This window comes from Phaeoacremonium minimum (genome assembly GCF_000392275.1).
Source record: "Phaeoacremonium minimum UCRPA7 unplaced genomic scaffold PA7_03_scaffold_371, whole genome shotgun sequence".
Lineage (NCBI taxonomy): Eukaryota > Fungi > Ascomycota > Sordariomycetes > Togniniales > Togniniaceae > Phaeoacremonium > Phaeoacremonium minimum.
Window position 1 is genome coordinate 1 of NW_006921275.1, and position 23,392 is coordinate 23,392.

General features: G+C 53.6%; 7 protein-coding genes across 7 annotated transcripts; 3 read left to right on the plus strand and 4 right to left on the minus strand.

The window, feature by feature from the left end:
- Positions 1–1,607: 1,607 nt before the first annotated feature.
- Positions 1,608–2,699, plus strand: UCRPA7_4798 (putative short-chain dehydrogenase reductase family protein; the record flags this gene model as incomplete). The annotated part of the gene is made up of 4 exons (XM_007917349.1): positions 1,608–1,675; positions 1,765–1,906; positions 1,987–2,538; positions 2,598–2,699. The coding sequence occupies 4 exons, from the start codon at positions 1,608–1,610 to the stop codon at positions 2,697–2,699; spliced, it is 864 nt and encodes a 287-aa protein (XP_007915540.1).
- A 439-nt stretch (positions 2,700–3,138) lies between these two features.
- On the minus strand, positions 3,139–4,896 carry UCRPA7_4799 (putative isocitrate lyase protein; the record flags this gene model as incomplete). The annotated part of the gene is made up of 2 exons (XM_007917350.1): positions 3,139–4,532; positions 4,593–4,896. The coding sequence occupies 2 exons, from the start codon at positions 4,894–4,896 to the stop codon at positions 3,139–3,141; spliced, it is 1,698 nt and encodes a 565-aa protein (XP_007915541.1).
- Positions 4,897–6,113: 1,217 nt separating this feature from the next.
- On the plus strand, positions 6,114–7,668 carry UCRPA7_4800 (putative 2-methylcitrate synthase protein; the record flags this gene model as incomplete). The annotated part of the gene is made up of 3 exons (XM_007917351.1): positions 6,114–6,161; positions 6,228–7,120; positions 7,173–7,668. The coding sequence occupies 3 exons, from the start codon at positions 6,114–6,116 to the stop codon at positions 7,666–7,668; spliced, it is 1,437 nt and encodes a 478-aa protein (XP_007915542.1).
- A 2,671-nt stretch (positions 7,669–10,339) lies between these two features.
- UCRPA7_4801 (putative secreted protein) lies at positions 10,340–11,077 on the plus strand (the record flags this gene model as incomplete). The annotated part of the gene is made up of 2 exons (XM_007917352.1): positions 10,340–10,516; positions 10,607–11,077. The coding sequence occupies 2 exons, from the start codon at positions 10,340–10,342 to the stop codon at positions 11,075–11,077; spliced, it is 648 nt and encodes a 215-aa protein (XP_007915543.1).
- A 2,347-nt stretch (positions 11,078–13,424) lies between these two features.
- UCRPA7_4802 (putative ribonuclease p subunit pop7 protein) lies at positions 13,425–13,910 on the minus strand (the record flags this gene model as incomplete). Its single annotated transcript, XM_007917353.1, has 1 exon — positions 13,425–13,910. One exon carries the CDS (start codon positions 13,908–13,910, stop codon positions 13,425–13,427), a length of 486 nt encoding a protein of 161 aa, XP_007915544.1.
- A 955-nt stretch (positions 13,911–14,865) lies between these two features.
- Positions 14,866–17,325, minus strand: UCRPA7_4803 (putative nipsnap family protein; the record flags this gene model as incomplete). Its single annotated transcript, XM_007917354.1, has 4 exons — positions 14,866–15,075; positions 15,634–15,765; positions 16,313–16,674; positions 16,755–17,325. The coding sequence occupies 4 exons, from the start codon at positions 17,323–17,325 to the stop codon at positions 14,866–14,868; spliced, it is 1,275 nt and encodes a 424-aa protein (XP_007915545.1).
- Positions 17,326–20,692: 3,367 nt separating this feature from the next.
- Positions 20,693–22,350, minus strand: UCRPA7_4804 (putative 26s proteasome non-atpase regulatory subunit 12 protein; the record flags this gene model as incomplete). The annotated part of the gene is made up of 4 exons (XM_007917355.1): positions 20,693–21,316; positions 21,367–22,086; positions 22,145–22,201; positions 22,267–22,350. The coding sequence occupies 4 exons, from the start codon at positions 22,348–22,350 to the stop codon at positions 20,693–20,695; spliced, it is 1,485 nt and encodes a 494-aa protein (XP_007915546.1).
- Positions 22,351–23,392: the final 1,042 nt, after the last annotated feature.

Genomic DNA, 23,392 nt, shown 5'->3' on the forward strand with positions numbered 1-23,392 from the left:
AGCAGCATCGATTCCATCATGGAAGGAGCCCCCAACGGCCATTCACACTCGCGATGCGCTGGAAGCGGAATATCCGACTTGCAGGCCGCTTTGCATCATCGCGAGCAGCTCCAATTGACTACCTAGACTATCTATCAACACCCAACGCAGCTATTGTCTTGAATATCGATGCTAGAGTAGGCAAATCGGCTGTCCAATGGATTGATTGATTGCTTGACTTCAGGTGGCCCGCCGGTTTTGACATCTCGCATCTCGGGTGTCCGGTGGCCGCGGCCCCTCGATGACGATGATGGCCTGGTCGCATCAACCTTCCCCTCCACTCAGGTGCGAGCTGCTCCAATGCCGCGCTGCCATGCTCACTCAAAGATAGCCGCCAGACCCCATGGCATGGCTCACGCATCTCGGCCTCAGAGGCGGCCTATGGACAATTGAGCAGCCGTTCGTGATCTGTGCCCGTGACCATAGGCGACAGTGACACCGACACTGGTGGGTGGCGATCCATGGGCTAAGATTGACATAATCGAAACTCGCTGGATTGGCAGAAGAGTCCCCGGGGTCTGTCCGTCTGTCTTGACTCGGATGGCTACATGGACGCGCGCTCCAGCGATCCACATGAGCTCCAGTCGATACGACGGGATTTCGAACACCTTCCCAGGACCAGTACTAGCCCGCTGGCGGGGAGGCCGCGTGCCTCGGGATGTATCGAGCTACCTTAGTCTTGGGTAGCCCCAAAGCACCAAGAGCACCTCAACTGATCCTCCCGGACCGACATGGGTAGCTAGCTCTACCTATCTGTCTATCTATCTCCATACACACACTGACCTACAGTACCTACGTATGGTTATTTGCTAATCTGCCAATTGGGGCCGGGATCTCGATATATCTGAGTGGCCAAATCAGCACCTACAAACAGCCCTGACAAAGCACTGGGCACTGGGAGTATCCCGCCGGCGAATGCGACGATAATCCAATGGAAAGGGTCATGATGCGATGCGATGCGATGCGTTATGATGCACGTCACGGCATCCATGGATGAGCCATTGGTTATCAACAGGATGGATGTGCTAGATATTAGCAATAAGATGATAGCGGTAGGTTGGTCATTGGCAGATCCAACCGCCATCCATGGGATCGATTGGCGGTGGCCACCTCGGCAGGTAAGGGCAAGGTAGGTTTGTGGCCTTTGTGCTTTTTATGTTGGTGTATGATCTAAAGGTTGCGGTCAGTGGAATCGCCGTTCTCGGAAGTGGAAATGGCGGGACCTCGATTCAGGGTCCAACACCACCCAGTGCCCATTGCCCTCCAGACAGCCGTTTCCTTGACTCACCACACAATTTCGCCCTTTCAAAACACCCATTTGCTGCTCTAGGGCTTCTCTAGACACTTGCTACACCATTCGCGACTCCTATACCCCGACTTTTTGTGTCTTCGTCTCCTTCTTGGTCTTATCCAGAGCAACGTCACGAACTTTCTGTGCTTATCTACCCCTTATCAGCAACCTGCCCCACCAAACCTACGGACACAACCTCTCGAGAAGTGGGAAAAGGACCACGCGACAATTATCCTCCAGCCTTTTTACTTACTACCGACTCTCTTGATCATCGATAATGGGTTCGATTGCACCTGCACATGGCCGCCTCGCCGGCAAGAATGCCGTCATCACCGGCGGTGCCGGGTGAGTAGCCCATCCCCTCGTCTGCCCCTCCATGTGATATCGCAGTCGGACCGCTTGAACTTCCTTCCTGACGATCACTCTTTCGACAGTGGCATTGGTCTTGAGACCACCATTCTCTTTGCCAAGGAGGGCGCCAATGTCCTGATGGCCGACATCTCAGCTCCCGCCCTGGAGAAGGCGTTGGCCAAGGTCAAGCAGCTTGTGCCCAATGCGCAGAGGATCGAGACTCAGGTACGTGGCCGAAGGGAGGCCAAGTCTCAAATACAATACGCACCATGAGAAGCCAGATATGCTCATACATTACGAATCAGGTCTGCGATGTTTCCAAGGAAGCCCAGGTACAAGCCCTCGTCGAGGCTGTTGACAGCTGGGGCGGTGTGGACGTAATGTTCAACAACGCCGGCATCATGCACGCGCGCGACGACGACGCCATCAACACGCCCGAGGAGATCTGGGACCTGACGCAGAACATCAACGTGAAGGGTGTTTGGTACGGCAGCAAGCACGCAGTGCTGTCGCTGCGGCGCCACAAGAAGACCAAGGGCTCCATCATCAACACGGCCTCCGTCGTCGCCCTCGTCGGCTCCGCCACCCCGCAGCTGGCATATACCGCCAGCAAAGGCGCCGTACTGGCCCTGACCCGCGAGCTGGCCATCGTCCACGCCCGCGAGGGCTTCCGCTTCAACAGCCTATGCCCCGCGCCCCTCAACACTCCCCTCCTCCAGGACTGGCTGGGTGACGATCAGCCCAAGAGACTCCGCCGCGAGATCCACTTCCCGACCGGCCGTTTCGGCGAGGCCATCGAACAGGCACAGGGCGTGCTGTTCCTGGCGAGCGACGAGAGCAGCTTCGTCAACGGACACGTAAGTTCTGATAGGATTGTTTTGAGTGTCTGGACAGGCTGCTGATTTCGCCCACGTAGGACTTCGTCATTGATGGCGGCATGACCAAGGCATATGTCACCCCCGAGGGCCCTGCACCCGCGGCGCCGCTCAACAATGCCTCCAAGAGCTCTCTCGACTAAACACTAATTCGCAGCACGTACACATAGAAACAAAGACGATAGCTTTGGAACTGGTGGAAGATAAACCAGAGGAGTCGGTGGAGTTTCGCCAGAGAGAGGAGTTTGTTAAACCGAAACTTTTAACGATACAATGACTTTCATAAAGGGATGTACCAGTCGAGGTGTCGGTGGGTGCGGTGGTCTTCTGTTCCGTATGCTTGTGTTTCGTACTCAAATTCAGACTTAATGAGGGAATGCTATAGAAAAATCCGTGCAATCAAAAGGATTACTACAGTCATTGAGGTGCTTGGAAAAATAGGTTTCAAATCGGATTATATTGCCATCTGATGCCAAACTATACAATTCAACCCAAACGCCGCTTGATGCATACCGCTCTCATTCGGCTTCTAGGGGGGCTTCTATCTACTACCACAATTCACCACCTGGAAATGTACATTTCTTAGAACTGGCCTTCGGTGTTACCCTCGCCCATGCTCTTATTGCTACTAGAGCCGCTCTGGATGGCGCCCACGATGCCGTCCATGTACTGCGCGCCGCTCCACTTCTGATGCGTGAGCACGTCGACGCCCAGCTCCTTCTCGCGGCGCTGCACCAGGTTGACGTACGCCAGCATGCCCTCGTCCTTGAAGGAGCGCGCCAGCTCGCTGCTGATGGTCGCGGTGCTGTGCAGGCCGGCCAGCGAGATGAGCTGGACGACGAAGCCCTCGCGGGCAATGTCCCAGATGAACGACTTGAGCGTCTCCGGGGTGAAGCCGTGCGCCATCCAGTTGAAGGACGGCGACAGGTTGTACACGAGGCCCTTGTGCGGGTACACGGCGCGCACGGTGCGGCCGAGCTTGGCTGCGACCTCGACGTTCGGGTCGCCCGTCTCTACCCACAGCAGGTCGGCGTACGGCCCAAAGGCCAGCGCACGCTTTGTGGCCGCCTCCATGCCGGCGCGGTAGTGGTAGAAGCCCTCGCGGGTGCGCGGGACGTCCCACGAGAAGTAGACCTCCTTGCCGGGAGTGTACTTGCTCGCCAGCGCCCGGCGGGCGGTGATGCCCATGTCGCGGTTCTCTACGACAGTCTTCTGGTACTCGGCGATCTTGTCAGCGGAGACGCCCTCGGCCTGCAAGTGTGCAACGGCAGCCTCGTCGAAGGTCACCAGCTTGGCGCCCTTGACCCATCTTGCCTCGTAGGCATCAATCTCCGGTCCCGCGGCTCCCTTAGCCTCCATCTCCTGCAGCGTCTCGGCCAGAGGTTCGATGCTCGGGTCTGTGACACCGAGGATGAACTCGTGGTCGCGCACATCGATGGCGCTGCTGAGTAGCTTGCCGGATTCGGAATCTGTGCGGGCAATGACGAGGTTCTCGGCACCCATGACATCCCACTGGAAGCGGGCGGCCACCAGACGGTTGATATGCTCGCCCACGGGGACCAAGACCTTGCCAGCCAGATGGCCGCACTTCTTGCCGCCGTGCAGCTGGTCCTCGAAGTGCACGGCTGCAGCACCGTTCTCTGCGAAGAGCTTGGCCAGCTTCAGAACGGCGGTTAGGCCGCCGTGTCCAGTGTCACCGTCGGCAATGATGGGACGGAAGTAGTCAGTGTATGGTGTAGAAGCCCGCTGCTCAGGGGATAGCTTCCGGCGCGCATCCCACTGCTTGCGGTCATGCATGGACTGGGCCTTGAACATGCGCTGGACCTGGTTGGGCACAGTGTTGTAGGGGTAATCGCCAAAGTCGGGAGAGACTTCATTTGTCGACGTGAGGACGGAGGAGCACGCCCAGCCAGAGAGGTAGAGAACCTCCTGGTGAGGAGCCTGTTGTGTCATTTGTACGGGATCGATTGCGCCCACTGCAGAGTGGTCCGTTAGCATGTACCTCTTGACGATGCTTCAAATTTTGGGCAACATACTTGTATGTATAGGCTCGCCCTTGCTCTCTCGCTCTTGAATCAGATCCCATAGCTTCCTGGCCATGACGGAGCTCGGGTAACTCTGCTGGAGGGAGCCACGCTTGGACACAATGTCCGCTGCCGTGTAAGGGCGCTTGATGCCTTTGTACCTGGGCGACGCCCACCATGCCTCTACATCCTTGATCTGCTGCTCGTACAGAGCATCTTCAGCGGAACCAGGCTTCTGTGTTTCGGCCAGGAGCTGGAAGGAATCGGAGGGGAGGGCGGAGGTGACTGGGGGGTTGACAGCAGGTAGACTGGGCATGTTGCGGCAGGCAGTTGTCGATAGGAGTCTGAACGCAGGCGACGATGAGGACCGTAGGGCTTGTGTTCTCGAGACAGCCCGGCGAGGGGCTGTGGTGGCTATCCGTCTTAGCATCGTCACCCGTGGCTGATGTGACGGATCGCGGTGTGCCTTCGTAGATGCGTACCGGCTACCGAAAGGAGCACCGGAGAAGGAGGAGGAGGAGGACGGAAAGAGGGGAAGAAGTTGTATATATGTTGCTGCACACTTCTAGATTATGTTATGTTTAATTATGTTTTTGCTCAACCAGCGAGAAGCAGCGTGAAGGGAAACGAAGATAAGTGAAGTATCTGCAGTCCGAGCCAGTATAGTATAGAGTGGATTACACATCCGATCGCCGAGCTGCCATGTCGCGGAGATTCGAGTTAATCCTCTCTCGCTCGATGCGGCAGAATGACATGAATGCAATGCAATGCCCAGGTGCAATGGCGGAGCGGCGCCCCTCGGCCCAGTCGGTGGTGGGCAACGGTAAAGGTTTGCCGAATCGGCCCCAGTCTGCAGCTGCAGCGGCTTTTCTGTTGGTCAGCCGTGGCACACACAGAGAGCAAAGCACTGGAGCGTGCGCTGTGGCAGTTAATGTTAGTGTGGGGCTCTCCTTCTGAGCGACTTCCTCTTAAACCTGATAGAAAGGCTCCAGGCATGTGCAGGCTACCCAGAGCAGTGCCCATTGGTCAATTGCTCCCTGAACCCTTCGTCCGTTGCCGGCGCGCCCAATGGGGATGCAGAAGTGGCTGCGGCTTTCCTCGGTTCATGGGATGGAGACAAACGTGGGGTTACTGGTTAATGGGTACCTAGGTACCTAATGGGGGGAGCGTTAGAGCTTAGCCAGGGACTCCCGACTGCTGGAGCGAGGTCCAAGATACCTATCTACCTGTCTAACTACCTAGGTAACCTAGCTGACCACCTGTGTACTGTACGTACTGCCAGGAGGAGCATCGTTCACATACCGACAGACCGACAGACCGACTCCCAGGTAAAACCTAAAGCTTCCCCGGCCCTTCACTTTCTTAATGATTTTATTTTTATTTTTAATCTTCTTACTGAAGAGACTGACTCTCTTCACTTCAGAATAGCCTCATCCCCGTCAATTGACCACCGCCCGCTCCCCCGCAGTCTACCCCGCCTGGACCCCACGACCGCTAACAAGAGCTCATCCTGTGCTGTGGAGCAACTCCGCCATGGCCATGAACGTGAAGTCTACATCGCGGGCGTTGAGGGCTCTTCGCGTATGTCATGCCGCCATTTCCTCCAAAAATCCTAACTCTTCAGATCGCTGACTGATACCGGAATAGCCTCTGGCCGCCCGCCCTGTCTGCAATGGCGCCATCCTCTCCTCCAGGAACTACTCCTCGAGCTCGGAGCCCGACCTGAAGACGACCCTCAAGGAGGCCATTCCCGCCAAGCGTGAGCTTCTCAAGAAAGTCAAGGCCCACAGTTCAAAGGTCCTCGGCGAGGTCAAGGTCGAGAACACCCTCGGCGGCATGCGTGGCCTCAAGGCCATGGTCTGGGAGGGCTCCGTCCTCGACGCCAACGAGGGCATCCGCTTCCACGGACGCACCATCAAGGACTGCCAGAAGGAGCTGCCCAAGGGCAAGACAGGCACTGAGATGCTTCCCGAGGCCATGTTCTGGCTTCTGCTGACCGGCCAAGTCCCCTCCACCAACCAGGTCCGCGTCTTCTCTAGGGAGCTCGCTGAGCAGGCTCAGCTGCCCGAGTTCGTCAGCAAGATGCTCGACGACTTCCCCAAGGACCTTCACCCTATGACCCAGTTCGCCATTGCCGTGTCGGCCCTGAACTATACCTCCAAGTTCGCCAAGGCGTACGAGCAGGGCCTGAACAAGGCCGACTACTGGGAGCCCACCTTTGATGACTGCATCAGCTTGCTCGCCAAGCTGCCGACCATTGCCGCCAAGATCTACCAGAACTCTTACCAGGGCGGTGGTGCTCTCCCCGCCGAGGTCGACCTCGAGCAGGATTGGGCATACAACTTCGCTGCTATGCTAGGCAAGGGCGGCAAGCAGAATGAGAACTTCCAGGATCTCCTGAGACTGTATCTCGCCCTGCACGGTGACCACGAGGGTGGCAACGTTTCCGCCCATGCCACTCATCTCGTCGGCAGTGCTTTGAGCGACCCCTTCCTTAGCTATAGCGCCGGTCTTCAGGGTCTGGCCGGTCCTCTTCACGGGTAAGTTGTTTCCATATTTAGCACATAGTAAAGGGAAGCTAACGCGAAGTAGACTTGCTGCCCAAGAAGTTCTCCGCTGGATCCTTCAGATGAAGGAGGCCATTCCTTCCGGCTACACTGAGAAGGATGTCCACGATTATCTGTGGTCGACCCTAAACAGTGGTCGTGTAGTCCCCGGCTACGGACACGCCGTTCTCCGCAAGCCCGATCCCCGTTTCGAGGCTCTGATGGACTACGCTTCCTCGCGCCCCGAGATTGCTCAGAACCCAGTCTTCCAGCTGGTTAAGAAGAACAGCGAGGTCGCCCCTGAGGTGCTGAAGAAGCACGGCAAGACCAAGAACCCCTACCCCAACGTCGACTCAAGCTCAGGTGTCCTGTTCCACCACTACGGCTTCACCGAGACTCTGTACTACACAGCTACCTTCGGCGTGTCGAGAGGTCTTGGTCCCCTGGCCCAGCTGATCTGGGACCGTGCGCTTGGTCTGCCCATTGAGCGACCCAAGAGCATTAACCTGGAGGGTATTCTTAAGCAAGTCGAGAGTGCTTAGACGAGCAGAGGCGTCGCAAGTTTAGTCTTGACATAATGGAGAGGGAGAGGTGATGGCAGCGGATCTGAGCCAGCAACGTGTTGAAAAGAGGTCAACTCAAATACGAGCAGGCATTTTTGTACATACTTGTCAGATTCTTTACCATGCAATAGACAGAATTGGATTCACTTCGTCCTTGATGGTATTTGTGTTCCGGTCAATGTAATCCTTCATCCATTGTAGTACTACCTCTATATCTTGCTGACCTCCGTGATCGGTGTTGCAGCTTTGGCTCGCCTCAACACTTCAAAGCATCGAACCGTTGCATTCGCGCTCTAAACCTTCCAGTCTAATTTGGATGTATTTTCCCCGCATCCTCGCCAGATCAGTGCTACAGGCTCGTCAGGAACCAGGTGGTTGGCATGCTTTGGGTTTCATCCGAAATACTCTGTCGTCCTAGCCGTGAAATGCAGTTCACCCCTGAGAATATTCCTATCAATCTCCACAATGACACCTCATCACACGTGCTCACCTCATTTCGTAGCATTGGCTTGGTAGCTCGAATTCTGCCAAACACCATTTGCTCCACAATCCCATGGATATCACGAGAACTAGGATAATGCGATCCCGACGATGACCTGTCATCAGGCGGAGCATCAAGAGGTCACATCACCCATCCAGTGATGAGGGACGTCGATGAGAAGCAAGAGAATAATATCAACCCGTCACAACCCCGGATATTGGACCAACTCTATCCGTTCTATTCTTAGGCGCAAGTATAGAGCTGGAAAGGCACGGTAAAGAGGCCACACGCACGCCTACCCACCACGTCTGACGCGATGTATCCCTGATGCAGGCGGGCATGCACAGCAACGCCATGCTGGTTGGCGAACCCGGATTCCAGGCTATATGACCAGTGGTGTCCTTGGCAGGCTATAACACCGGACTAGGCGACTGCAGACGACTGCTGTATCTGTCTCTGTAGCTGTGCTTGTAGGCCTAGTCTCTTACATCCGATAGCGAGGCAATGTTACATGTCTGTTCAATATCGATGATACCGACGTATGGAAGCCGCTGAAGGACACGATTACAACTCCATCATAGTACTTTTACACGCCGAACCGCTACTATTGTGGAATTATGGTGTAAGATATGTTCAAGTGCCGCGTTATTCCACATGACTGTAACATACTCTGGGGATATCGAACAAATGACCGCGCAACAGACGACCAATACCAGCCCAGTCAGGGAAACGAAACTGCCCCTGCAAAATCTTCTCTGCGTGAGCAGACACGGAACGCCTGCGGGGCGCTTCGGCCTCTCGACACATGGCCAGTTCGACCGAAGCTCCCATAAACGAATTCTCTTTCAAATTTCGAACGGAGCATTATGCTTACCAAAATGGACTTGATTTCATCATGTAACATGGCATGCTATTGCCCTATTATAGGAGAAAAGGCTTGTCCCGGACGGGAGGTTATTGAACAAGCCGGGTTAAATCCCTAGGAATCGAGCTTCAACTCTACTATAACGTCGAATGGTCCGGCTGGCGACTTAGGGATCTCCAAGCCCAGGCCGCCTCACGATGCCATCAGGTGACTCCATATCATAACAAGTCGGTGATATAGCGCGGCTGCTGGCCGTACGCCTCCCGGACCCAGACAGAGCTTTGGGAGAGCAACTGAAGGGAGGGATAATTAAGCTTAATCTACAAGTCCCTGGCCCTGGCCCCTTAAAATAGCAACAGGCCCAGGTCGCCATGAACACCGGCGGTCGGTGATTCCACGGCCTTTTTGGGAATATCATTCGCCATCTAACGAAAGAAGCATCAGGTTCTGGGTGTTTTAATAACGTAAAAACGCCATGGAGCGAGCGACGAGCTTACCCCAGTGCAATGCTCGTCCAGTTCTGGCTCTTCACACGGCAACAGCTCGGCTGTACACTGACCCTTGTTTGTCTTTTCACGTTCAGACCGTGAGCCACTCGCTACCTCGTTCTCCAATGAGGGGGCAATATCGAAGGACTGTCTCGACCGATCTGGAAAGTTCTATTTTTGTCGTCCTCTTCCTCTGCTCCAAGCCAACCCCACAGTCTCCAAAGCTACGTTCGTTTAGGGAGAGGCACCAAGACAGGACTCATAAGAGCTGGAAGGCCCGCCTTAATATGAATTCATTTATCCCCTTTTCAACCGCAAATTTGCAGCTCATGATTGTCCTGGGGCCAGCAGCCATGGAGGCTGAGAAGGAAACAGCAGATGGACGAAACTGCTTGACTCGCTCTGGGGTTGGCTCGCCCGACACGCGCAGGGGAGACATCCGGAGGCTGAGAACGCCTATGTGAAGTAATCTAGACGTGCAAATTAAGGACGGCGGTTTCTCACCACCAGAGCGGCGGGCCCCGTTCTGTCTCCGCGCTCCAGACGGGTGTCGACGACCTGGTCTTGGGTTTCTTAGACTGGCATCGTGACAATATGCAGGACGGCTCAATGTGCTCTTCTCGTCAACATACCCGAGGAAAGAAGCACCATTTCGAATATAAATACAAACGATCTGCCACCTTCAACTGCATCTCGAGCTTCACTCCATCAGCACTCAACTCAGCTCCTCCAGTCCAGCTCTCCTCGCCAGCCTCTAATATCTAATTTGAACTTCTCCCGGCAAGTCGTCTTAGTAGAAAAGTACAGAAAGTAACAATGAAGACCGTCGCTGCATTCCTCCTACCTCTCCTCGTGGCCGCCAGCCCGCTGGTCACTCCGGACTTCGGCTCTGATCTCCCGGATCCGAATCAGATCCAGATCCAGAGCGCGACATCCTCCGGAAATGGATGCCCGCAAGGCACCGTCACAACATCCATCTCCCCTGATCGGACTGTAAGTTTGAAAAATCTCTAGAAACCCCGGAACTGCGATGTACCATACGTGTTCCCGCATTCTTCCGGCATGCTGACCCCGCCACTACAGGTTGTCACTTTCGGCTTCGATGGTTTCCAGACTTACATCGGGCCCGGCACCGTCATCGCGGACCGCAGCAAAAACTGCCAGCTGCATTTGAACCTGAAGTATCCGGGAGGCTTCCAGTTCGCCGTGGTCGACAGCACCTACCACGGCTACGCACAGCTAGACAAGGGCGTGACGGGCACCTTCTTCAGCACCTACTACTTCAGCCAGGACGCGAGCGCCACGACGACAACGCAGACCAGCATCACCGGCGGCGGCATCTGGGCCGCGGGTCAGGTTTACACCAAGCAAGACCAGGTCCCCACCGCCAGCGTCATCTGGGCGCCCTGCGGCGCCAACGGCATCCTCAACATCAACAACCGCATTGCGCTCACCAGCTCCAACAGCACGGCCTCCGGTCAGATCACCGACGACGATGCCACCGTCGCTTTCACCCAGCAGGTCCACCTCAGCTGGAGACCCTGTACGAAATAGATTAAGCAGCTCTAAACAGCGAGCGAGATCACGGGCTTGGCTGACGGGTGGTCCAGGTACCTAAGCCACTTGTCCCGCGAGTACAGGTTGTGAGGGGTGGGTGGTGATATGGAAGGATGAGGATGGGGAAAGGGGGTGAGGGGAGGGCAATGGGCTAGCATCAATCCGTCGCCACTATTATTCCTACTTTCATTCAGCATTGGGCCGGGGGTTCAGGCAGGGCAGGCATACTGCTGCCCTTGATTCTTTCTGGAAAGTACCGATTGGTTCAGATGGACGGAGGCGGTTGGTTGGCAAGGAGAGAGCTCGAAAAAGAGACTGGAGGATGGCCTCCTTACTGTTTGGTCTGGGCCGACGGGACGCTTGAACGAAGGTGAAAGACGCGGGAAGGGGTGCCAAAGGCATATGGTTTCTCTTATCTCTCTCATCAAAATTCTCTCGTATAGTCATTGCATAAGTCAATCAAGCCTTTTCAACTTAAAAAACCTTGGTGCTCATCTTGCAACCTGGAGAGTCGAGTTTCGCTGCCGGCACTGACGCCTTTGTCTTGGCGAAATTTGACGAGAGCTGCTCATTCCGATGACTTCTTCGAGTAGCAAGGCGGATGGAGGGCGGGTAAACCGTGTCTCGGCCCGCCGTTAGAGATAATGCTTGTCAAAGCCATTTCGATCGCTGATTATGCGTTGCTGTCAGCCATCTCCTTCTGCCCCGTCCCTTTTAGTTACCAGGAAATTTGACGATGCAACACTAGCATATGATGACATGGGGAATCAGCTGTGTGAGCACAGAAAATCCAGGATAGACGAATCCTACGCTCAAATGAGCGTCGTACGGTGCTTTGAATGGCGTTACAGCCAGCGATATTACCAGTCATTGGGAGGCGAGGAGTTGGGGCAAACAAGTTGTCTAGACCAACATTCTGCCGATGCGGCAAAAAGGCCGTCCCCTGATGAGATGCGGATAAAAATAGACAGCCGTGTGCACGAGTCTGGTTACCGTCGTCCTGGCACGAGCTTTAGATCCACTGGAGAGTGATTAGAGAGGTGCGACAAGTGTGCGACAGAGATTAGCCGGTATATTGCCCAGCTCGTCGAGTAGATCGTATTGAGAGGTTTGGGTGTAGGCATGTAGCCACTTTCATGGGCACATGATATTCCGTGTGATCGAAGGCTGCTGGCCTTATGCTTCGGGAAATTTGTACCGGCTCTGGACTTCCCGGGATAGTGTAATGCCGGCTTGGGTAACCTCATGACTTATTCTCATGTAAGGTACCGTCAAAGCAGGTGGATTGGACGTAGTCGCGATGACTACCCCAAGTTCGCCCGTCCGCCAATGATACTTCACAGCACATTCAGCCGCCAGACGAGACGAGGCGAGGCAACTTCGCCTCAAAACAGCCCGAAGTTAGAAGTCTTAAGAAACACAGACAATATCAACCTCAAATCAGAGAGAAACTAGAAGGAAAGATTGAAAGACAAGTGATAAACTTCAAATTTGACGTAGGAGATGGCTCCAATGCAACTTAGTACTGTTCACCACGCACCATGACGTTTGAGCCAAGGAGATACCTCCAATACAAAGAATGATGGCACGTCAGTTGGGATTGCCCTTCTCCTATCCAGAGCATAATCAAGACATGATGAAAATCCTGATCGCCATGCATGTCACGGGTGAAGAGGGACGAGCGGTATTGAGCATTCACCAGAGTGCAGAAAACTAAAAAGGCAGCGAAAAGAAGGATCGCAACTAAGTGGATATGAGGCTGAAATAAAGTTGAAGACCCAGCATGGCCAAGGATCGGCCATTGGCAACAAGATCACAGGCCAGTCAGGGGTGAATGGGTGTCCAAGGTGCTCTGCTTCAACAGATGTGGCCCCCCACAACTTCCCCAGGCAGGGACAGTACCACCTTCCGATTCCAGCGCATTCACTGAAAATCCTGCCACCGTGCTGCAACATAAACATAAATGAAAGGTTGTCAAATTGGGCGTACAAGTGACCTTTAACTGTCGAGGTGTATTTGGGATTTGACGAAAGGCGTGTCCAAATAATGACATGGTGGTGCATACTGTGGCGTGATCGATATTCTATTTAGAATAAGAGCCATGGAAGTGATGCTGTCAAATCTCGAAATCCCTCCGATGGCCCCCTTTTTGCAGTCGTTCTTCCTCGAATCCTAAACGCCAGTCCTTCCTTTCAGTGGACATAAAGTTTTCATACCCCAAACGCCATGGATGATGCAAATTCAATCTCATTGAAATCTCCAATCATGCCGCCCAGTTGGTGATTCCCTCGCGCGTTAAATGTAAGAACCGCCGACCCGACCGAGCATAACATATACCAGGGTATCATATCAAGCGGACGCCGACCTCCAGTACGCTGACCATACGAACACGACTTTCCTCAGCCGCAAAGCCACCCTCTGACTCGGCATCGTCCATGACGATATCATCAACCGCACCTTCGGTGAGCGTGCGCAGACTAACCCTGCAGTCTCGCTCCCGGGTGAAGAATGCCGCAATATGCAGCGTCTTTGCGATGGCTCGTCCCGCCCCGCGCACAAGGATCTCGTCACCTTCTGACGCACTGTCTCCCTTGGCTTTAGCAGATCCCGCACTCAATGCTGCTACACGCGCAGTCAGGGGAAGTCCCCGGGTTGACTGTCCTCGCACTCCAGAGGGTGAGGTCTCCAATGCTTTGCGCACGCGCTTGACAATGGCAACGAAAGAGGTGTTGGTGCCAACGTAGATGATGCGCGAGCTTGGACTTGTCGTCTGCGGTTGCCTATTGAGCGGCCGCTTGTTGACCTTGCAATCTGTAAAGCGTGAGCTCATGGCTTTCATGGGCGACTTGAAGCACTCCAAGGTCGAGAAATAAGGACACGGGGTGAAAGATCAAGGACGGTCATACTCTTTGGTAGCAAAGGCAGCTTTGTTGCAGGCCTACTAGGCAGCTGGATATCCTGGTCTTTAGCTGGCAGTGCTGCCTTGGACTGATGCTGTTCGTCATCCATCTTCAGCGGCGGGAGCTGGTACTGCCACTCATTGCCAGTCGGTAAGTAATCGCGCAGGACAGGTCTATGCTTTGGTCCCACTTGCAATACCCGTATGACAATGTCGTGTAATCAATGCAGTTCCGGAAGGCTGTGCGGAAATACAGAAATTGGGTGCTGGGTGAGTAACGGTCAGGGAGCAATCAGCCTTGCATAATCGACTGTAGAAATGCGACAGGCCGGCCGTTTGGCGCAGGACGGTAGAGGAACGTACGTCAAGTTAGTGGGGCTCTGATGACCGTGGTGGAGAGCAAGCCCATGCTTGTACCGCTCACCGCCTGCCGTTTCGGTAATTAGGTTGCCTACAAACGGCAGTTCTCGACGATAGCTCCAAGCTCAACCTCCGATCACGTTACGACAACTGTCTTCTGCCATCTCTCTACCTCTTCAGTCATTCAGCAAGCTCACGTACTCTTCACTCACCTCGCCGGCATTCCAGGCTGGATCCAGGAATATGGGTGCCTGACAAGGTGGCAGACTCAATCACACAAAGGGGGTGATTTGCCAACATGTCCATCGAAATATGGCCACCTATATCGCCTCAAGAGCTTAAAACCGCCGAAGAGGATACTCAGGTGAGCGGCCGTCCATGTTCATCTTAGGACCCCAAGTCCCCACGCATCGTTATGGCCGCCGTCATGTCCTGGCCTATTGATGATGGATGGGTTCTTCTTCCCTCTCCTCCAGCTAGCATCTCGCTAACACCAAGTCTCTCCTCCTCTCTTCAGCGGCGCGAGTTAGAATGGCTGCTTGACGAGCTCCACGAAACCCTCCAGAACCTCAAGCATGGTCTGGAGCACTGCTATGCACTGCTTGCACCTCTTGATCCCGGCAGCACCTTGGTTGTTAGTACGCCACGAAATGAGCTCGTAAAGGGCCATGTAACTCGAGTTGGCACACGCATTGTCAAAGGGGTATGTTAGAATTAGATCGTTACATGTCCGCATCTGATTTACTTACCTGAACAGACTATTCAATTGCGGATGCGCACTCAGCCTCCCCAGACCTTGGCGATCAACCCCGAGCACCCTATCCACATTACACCACTCACGAGCCTCCACACACTACTGACGCAATCGATCGACCTTCTCGACATGACACTCAAGTACACGTACCCTTCCTCAACGTCCGTGCCAGTCTCCAAACAGCCTCTTAAAGGTTCCCACACCCCTATAACCAGCAACGCAACATTCGTTGCAGCCCAGCTGCGCCTGCTCTCTCAGTCCGTCTCCGAAGCCTCGGCCTTACTAAAGGGACCCCAACCCCTGACCGCGTCCGATCCGAACTGGAAAACCCAATCATGCTCTCCCGTCCACTTCATACCCCAGCCGGGCTCAAACATGAGCATTCACTGGGGCATCCAGGACAGCTCGTTGATACTGTGGCTGCGTGCTCTAGAACCCGCGCATGCGCCGGTCAACTTGGGCATGAAGTTCGCTCTAGCCATTGGCACGGCTCGGAGGCTAGAGCATGACGAGGCAGACCAGGAGTTCACGTTTACATACCCTGAGGGTACGCACATCGAAGGTAGTAATGGCAGCAGATCTCACGATGAGAGGGGAGACGGCGGCGATGATAAGACCCAAGCAGAGGTTCTCGTCCGGGAGAAAGTCCGGGTTGAGAGTGCGGACCCGAGTCTGCTTTCATTGAGTGCAAAGCTCGGGGCTCTAGGCCATACGCTGGCGCTGGCGAGGCGAAACTTGGCAGCGGTGATGGGAGAGGAGATTGACGACTGAGGAGCCCTGGTTTTTCTGATTATACCCGCTATCTGCGGCTGTATTTCAGGTAGTCGGCCTGAGTCTGTACAAATAAATATTGTCACCATAACGGAAGAAGAAAAAAAAATTCCAAATTACAGAGACAATTTTGCTGCTTTATTTACCCACTAAGAAACCCGGCCTTGTTAGTCCAGAAGGCAATGCTTCGACAGACATGGTCTGCCTAAGTAATAGTTACATGTAGAGAATAGTTGATTGCCCCACATCAAGTTTGAGGAACTCAACATGTACTCTCGAGAGTCTTTTCGAAGACTATATATGTGCAAGTTCTCTCATTGCATGCTCAAGCCACAGGTGACCATGGCATCGGGATAAGAATCCTCGACTTCATCTCTTGAATAAGAGGTACAGTCTTGTGCACCGTGTCGCTCCAGCCCTCAACGCTCCAGCTTTGTTCGCGACGAACCTTCCTCTCCTCCAAGTCTGCAAACTGCCACAGGTGGTGTACCGTATTCAGGTCGCCAATCTGAACAAACCAAGCTCCGACACCTTCCATGACCTCTCGTCGGGCCTTGAGACCTCGCCTCCAGTGAGTCTCCCACTCCAGCAGGTTTCCAGGGTGCAGGGTATAAGATCGGAGCTCGAAAACGCCGCCGAGTTGTCGTGGAGGAGTGGTCGGCCAGAACGAGAATTCTTGCATGAGAGATGTATTCTTGGACTTGATCAAGCTCTTGAGCTTCTTGTCAAACTCCGGGAACTCGGGGTGGTGAGAAATGGAGTGTAGGGAGGCATGGTAGCCTTGGTAGCGCTGGTATTCCCAGATATGCACTATGGAGTTTGTCAGCTCCAACTTGTTCAGATCGGTCTGTAGCTCAGTTCTGTGTGCATTGGCAAAGGTCATCACCTACCAAATGTGTCACAATCGCCGACCTCTGTCCGCCAGCTTCCAACCAGATGAACCTTATTCTCTGGCATGGATGCCATACGAGGATACCACTTGCCGACAAGATCGACATATTCGTCGACCTTATCAGGCTTCACCTCGTGGAAGACGATGCTGTGGACATACTTGCCTCGGGCAAGGACCTGGCTGAAGCTCGCCTCGATCTGAGCATCCATCTCTCGGCCCTCCTTTGTGCCATAGATCAGGTTGGTCAGTGGGCCCGCCTTACGAGCGGGCTCCTTCTCGGCGTGTTCCTGTGCGCGTTCTTTTGCAGTGCTAAGTGAGCCCAGGCCCTGGCCAACACCAGGAATAGAAGATTTGGAAGAGGAAGGAGACGCACTGGCTTCCCGCTGTTTCTGTGCCTCCGCTAGCTGCTCCCGGAATGCCTTCTGCTTGCTGTTAAAGGACTCGACGTTCTCATGTTCGATATCGCCGAGCGAGGGTGTGCGACTCTGGGCAGCTGTGCTGGTGAAGGCACGCAGACCTGAGCGCGGGGTAGCTGCTGTCGCGGCGCGGGCAAGGCGTCGTGACAACATCGTAGCTACCGTGCTTGGTGATTGATGAGGAAGTGAGGGAGGCGATCTCAGGTGTCCGAGGCGACACGGGAAAAGCTGAGATTATACCACGAAGCGATCTAGGCTCAAATCGCGAACGACGCTTCTGCCAAGTATAGTGTTGAGGAAACGGTGGTGGTCGGGATTGGCAAAGTCAATAGGCCAGGCCGAGGTCTCGAAGATGGCCGTATCGGAAAGCACCCAGATAATACGGCAGATAATCGGAGACGGAGAACGAGTCCAATTGGCAGCAGCGGCAGAAGGCAGCGAATATTCCGTTGGCACCTTGGAAGGGACAGACTCAGTTATTACAGGCTGGGAAGCCGAGAGTATGACCGGTGACCGGTTAGGTAGGGTAGGTAGGTCAGTAGTACACTGCTTTGGTTACTGCGTAAGGCGCACAGCAAAGCAGGCTGGGCAAGGTGAACAGGGGAGAGAGAGGAGATGTTCCGGGGGTGAAACGAAAAGGAGGGCAGCTTCGAAGTGCAATTGGATAACAAGGTTGAGAACGGCCAGGCTGGTTATACTGCGTGTATGGGGGACGAATGACAAACAGTCGACACCCCGCACTTGAGTGATGCAGCAGCTCCTGTAGTGTGTGTGATTTGATTACAGGCGGGATAGACAAGAGCTCTTTGGTGTATGATTGATTGTGATTGCTTGCTTGCTTGCTTGAGGCAGGTCGAACAGGAGAGGAGAGGGGATGGGAAAGAGGAGGAATTGCACAGCTGATGATTTGCGGAGAAACAGCCGATTTGGACCTGGGCAAGCTGCGTGTCTCCGAGCTGGGGAAAGCGGGTACCTCATCACCAAGCTCCTCTGCATAGGGGAGCATGGAGTGAGTGACATCACTCACCTAATTAGGTAGCCCAGAGGTACCCACATGCTATGATATCGACACGTGACTCGGATAATCATTACTACGCACCCGTTCTTCCAAAAGGACCTTTGACCCACTCCTCCCGAAATTGTCTGCCTCAGGCGCCAACGGAAGGACTCGGCTGCGGCTTTGCGTACGGGGAAAGCTCCAGTTCGTGAAAAACACTCGTTGAAGAAGACCGAACAACACCTCAGCATCACATCAACACACCGCCTCGATCCCTCATTTCCGGTCGAGCAATCATTCCGTCAAGATGTCTTGGTTCGGCGTTACCCCTCTGAAGAAGTTCCCGGCGCCCGTCCGTACGTCAATCGCTGCTCCAAAATCCCTCCATCTGGAAACGTTTGCTAACAGTGTGGCAGTGCGGCCCATGGCTCCTTTCTTCGCTGCTGGTATGTTCGACTGACAGATATGGGGCTCGATTTCTTGGATCGGTCTTCTCTGGAGTTGCAAATGGGGTATGGAAGGTGGTATTAACGTGTGGTTAGGTCTGATCATTGCCTACGGAGTCAACGCCGCGCAAACCTCCAGCATGAAGAGTACGACAAGCCCTTTTCCCCTGGTCTGTCTCTACAACATCTGACTTTACAAATAGGCGACGAGTGGAAGAATGATCCCCGCAACCCGAACGCGAAGTCGGGAGGTCACTAAGGCCGTCGAGGAGGTATGGATGGAGGTGTCTAGACGGACGGAGCTCAACGCCATGACCCAGAGCCTGAGCATCAAATGAGAGTCGGATTGTACCATAGATCAACAGCATTCAAGCCCAATTGAGCTTTGTCGATATTTGGAAGGAAAGCCATGCAATGTCCAGCAGTGCGACTGATGTCTTGTCTGAACGAGATTCGCGTTGGGTTATTCGTTCGTCTTGTTGCTTAACTTAGCGTCTTCGTGACCCAATATCGTGATGTTCCAACGAATTAGGCAGTGGCTATTCTCGGTTCTTCTTGATGGCCGGAAGTACCTTGTAGCGATGCCCTTCATGCCACGCAGACCTACCGTACCTTTGCGCACATCGATGTACGGTATATAATCGACATCCCCCGTGAATAGGGGAATACGTAAAGGCTTTTTGCACATACCAAAACAGTTCGACTTACAATTATTATTTTGTCAAGTTTTTATATCTAAGAGTGCAATTGGTGGCGATATCCGCAAGAAATTTGTCAGGGAGCGCCTCTAGTCAGCGGGCTCACGAGGTTAGATAGTCCAATTTCTAATACAACTGCCACCATGTGGATCCTTTGAACAGCATGAACTTCACATCCCATTACATGAATGCATAGCCAAGCAAACCGCCTAGGGATACTCATATCTAGGCCCTCATTATATAGATATCGATTTCATAAGACGACCAGGGCATATTTCGTCATGGCGGATAACGGGCAGAAAGGTCCTGGTGGCAGTGGTGATAAGAAGCAACCAAAGGCCAACGACAAGAAGGAGGTCAAGATATTAATGCTTCACGGTAGGTCGAATCTTATTCTGTCAATGAAGTTCAGTGATAATTGAATTATTGCTTACAGGAACCTAGGGTACACACAATCTGGCACGCTGTTCCGGGCCAAGACTCGAGCTCTAGAGAAGCTCATGCAAAAGTCCCTTGCACCCTTCAAAATCAGCCCAACTCTCATCTACCCCACCGGGCCCAATCGGCTCTCCCCCAAGGACATACCTGGGTATGAGCCGAGTGCTGCAGTTGCCAGTGATGATGAGCACGGGTCGGAGACGGACGCGTGGGCGTGGTGGCGCAAGGACGAGGGCACCGGCGAATATCGGCTTCTACGAGAGGGCTTTGAGGCTCTTGCAACAGCCATCCGCGAGGATGCCGGCGGCCACGTCGACGGCGTGGTCGGCTTCTCTCAGGGCGGCGCCATGGCCGCGCTCCTCGCCGCTGCATTAGAGACGGAACCGCAGCCTCGAACGCCGCCAAGCAACTCGGCAGACTATGACTGGTCATGGCTCCAGGCGTTAAGAGAGGCAAACGGCAATCAGCCACTCAAGTTTGCGGTCATATATAGTGGTTTTTTCGCACCACCAGACGCCCTCGGGTGGCTCTACGAGCCAAAGATCAGCACGCCGACACTGCATTTTATCGGCAGCCTAGATACCGTAGTGGAAGAGAGTCGGAGCCGTAATCTAGTAGTCCGATGCGAGGATCCCATGGAAGTGGTGCATCCAGGAGGGCATTACGTTCCTGTAAGTAGAGAATGGGCGATGCCTCTCGTGGCATTTGTTAAGAAGCGCTGTGAGGAAGACGTAGAGGCGGCAAGGCCGATGATATAATATAGAGTAGAAGGATCATGAGCTTAGACGACACAGCCATAGGCACCCTAGAAGTCCGTTATACATGTATTCCAGTGTTACACTGCTCCGCAGGAGGAGCAAAATCTATGGCATATAGATACAGGCAGTCTCAGGGTCCGTTTTGACCCTTGATTGCAAGTCAAATCACGACCTTTAATGATTCTATTTCGCCTTTACTGCCTTACCCTTCCCAGTCTTGCCGCCGCCAGCAGTAGGTTGAATTCTGGCCATCATCTCCTCCTTGGTAATCAAATGGTCGATTCTCTCGAGCAAGCCAAGCAGGCTCTTCATGTTCGAGCTCCACTCATTCAGAATGTCATCCGCATCCCGGGGCTTTGCGAAGCTGACAATCCGAGCTGGTCGGTCAATCTTTGCGTACACGGTCTTGGACGTCACCAGATCGCTGATGTACTTCTCCGTCTCATCCTCGGTAAGGTCGAGGAGCTGCGTCAGTCGGCCCATTTGAATGCGCGTGTAGTACTTCGCCACCACCCGGACATTATGTTCGATAACTCTCTTCCGCAGGTCCTGCCACCGCTGGAATGCTTTCTCGTCGCCAGACTGACCTTCTTGCGCGTCGAAGACGTCAGTGCCACAGAGATGAGGACCAAAGATTTTAGCCACCTCGGGCCAACGCATGAGCTCCTGGACAGTGAACAATTTGAGGAGCTCGGCATCCTGCGGAACTTGAGAATTTCGGGTGTCACGGTAGATTCGGTGGAGGAGGTCATGCTGCTCGTTATCATAGGGAGCAAGAATAACGAAGTAGATGATTCGTTGTAGAACCTAAAAGTATTAGCAATCGTCCAGATCATCATGGAAGCAACAAGACATACTGGGTGGAGCTTGGCCGAGTCTTCCTCAACCGCCTCCGTGTCCAGGACTTGTCTGTAGTGCTTGCAAACATCGAGATACTTGTCATCGTGCTTCGCGAGAATGATCTGCTGCTCATAGTACCGGAGCTTAAGATCCGTGGTGTCATCTTCCTTTTCCTCTGGGACATCTTCACCTCTCTCTTTCTTCTTCTCGCGCTCCTTCTTCTCCTTCTCCAGCTGCTCAGCAGTCTTCTTCGGTTTGCGGGCGAGATATCTTGTGCTGATCTTTCGGCTTAGGATACCGGCTTGTGTCCAGTCTCCGATTTCGATGCAAAGAGCGACCTGCGCTAGAATGAACTCGGTCTTCTCCCTTCGATCCATAGACCCAAAGGTCTCAACCTGGAGCTCTGTGAGGATATCGGTGGCCGCCTTTAGGTCGCCTTGTTCCTTCTTGATGTCGGAGAGAATCTTTGTCACACGGGCTCGCTCGACCTCGACAAAAATCTTTCCCTCAGTCACGGTTCGCAGCGTCTCTATGACGGAGAGCTTGGTATCTAGGTTGGGAGTGTCATCCAGGAAGCCCATGACGACCTGCACCATCTTGGTGATGGCTTGCTTGAGTTGGCCATGCTTCTTGGACAAGACAAGAACTTGGTCATTCAGCAAGCTCCAGTCGCCCGAGTTCTTGCTTATTGTGACGATCGCGATGAGTATCCGTGAGGTTGATGCGAGATCTGATGCCTAGAAAGAATGTGAGCCAAGTTGCTGATGCTAACGCCTCACCACCAAAAGAGCTTACCTGTCGGGTCTGCTTCTCAAGCACGGTGAGCTTTTCAATAGCAGCTTGGATGTCGGTCTACAATCACCCAGAGTGTCAGCTTTTTCTACAATATGAGCGATGCAGTAGATTGCCATGCGCACCTTTGCCAACGACTCAGCCTCTGGAATCTGTTTGTCAGCCTCCTTGCTGTAGTCCTTCTCCGGCTTGAACGCAGCGTCAGCCATCTTGAGAATGTCAGGCTCGTGCCGTGATACAAGTAGAAGGTTCAGAAGGTGGAGGGGTTCGGATTACGATGGTGTAGGTGCGAAAGTCGAGGTGTTCGAGGGAGGAAATTGGCTGGCTGTTGCTAAGGTAGGTAGGTCGGGCGGTTTACGAAAGGCTCGCGCAATGGCAGCTCTGCCTACAGGTAGGTAAGTGCAAGGCTGGCTGGATTCCAAGCATGGCCTAAGCGCAGAGCTAGGTACCCGCAATGGCCCGTGCACAACCCACCTACACGTGATGGTCAAAGCATCCCAACTTCCCCAAAACACCGGACTACCTAGGTACTATGCGGTTAATTCAAACGTTTTTGCTGTCAAATGACTAACTTATGATGATGGGATGCGACTGATATTGATCCAAGACAGAGATATACAGACTTGTTGGTGTGTCATGGATTTAGAGGGTCAAAAACGGGTCACTTGCGGCAGTGGACCTTTGCGCGCCAGTTTCCTCCAGCATTGGCCACCAATGCAGATGTTCTCGGGATGTCAATAGGTACCGCTCCTCCATGAGCCCAGATGTTTGATAAGAAATCATCTCAACTTGTTGAAGTGTGCTTGTCTGTATTTCGAGCATGCTTTTCTTTGCACACTCGAAAGAAACGCGGGACGGATCACCTTTCCACCGTTTGCACCATCATAGCATTCAGTCATCCGTTACAACTATGAGCATGACTTGGTGTTGACTTGTTGTCACAATTCTCGTGACAATCTTCCGCGCTTCTTGCTGAACTTTATATCTCACATTTCTTCTTTCCTGAGGTCTGCTTATTCTACTTCTTTTCTATTTCCCTTTTAAATACGGATTTCACGCAAGCAAACGAACGCCTAATCTTAAGCCATTAATCGCTACATAATGGCCGCCTTTCCATTGTGGTGGATTCTCCTTATATGTCTTTGCGAGTATGTTGGTTCTCGCGTTCCTTATCCACCATCAATCTACCTGGAAATCTCCAACACCGTTGAGAACAGCAGTATTGGCTCATGCACAAATATACTTACAAGT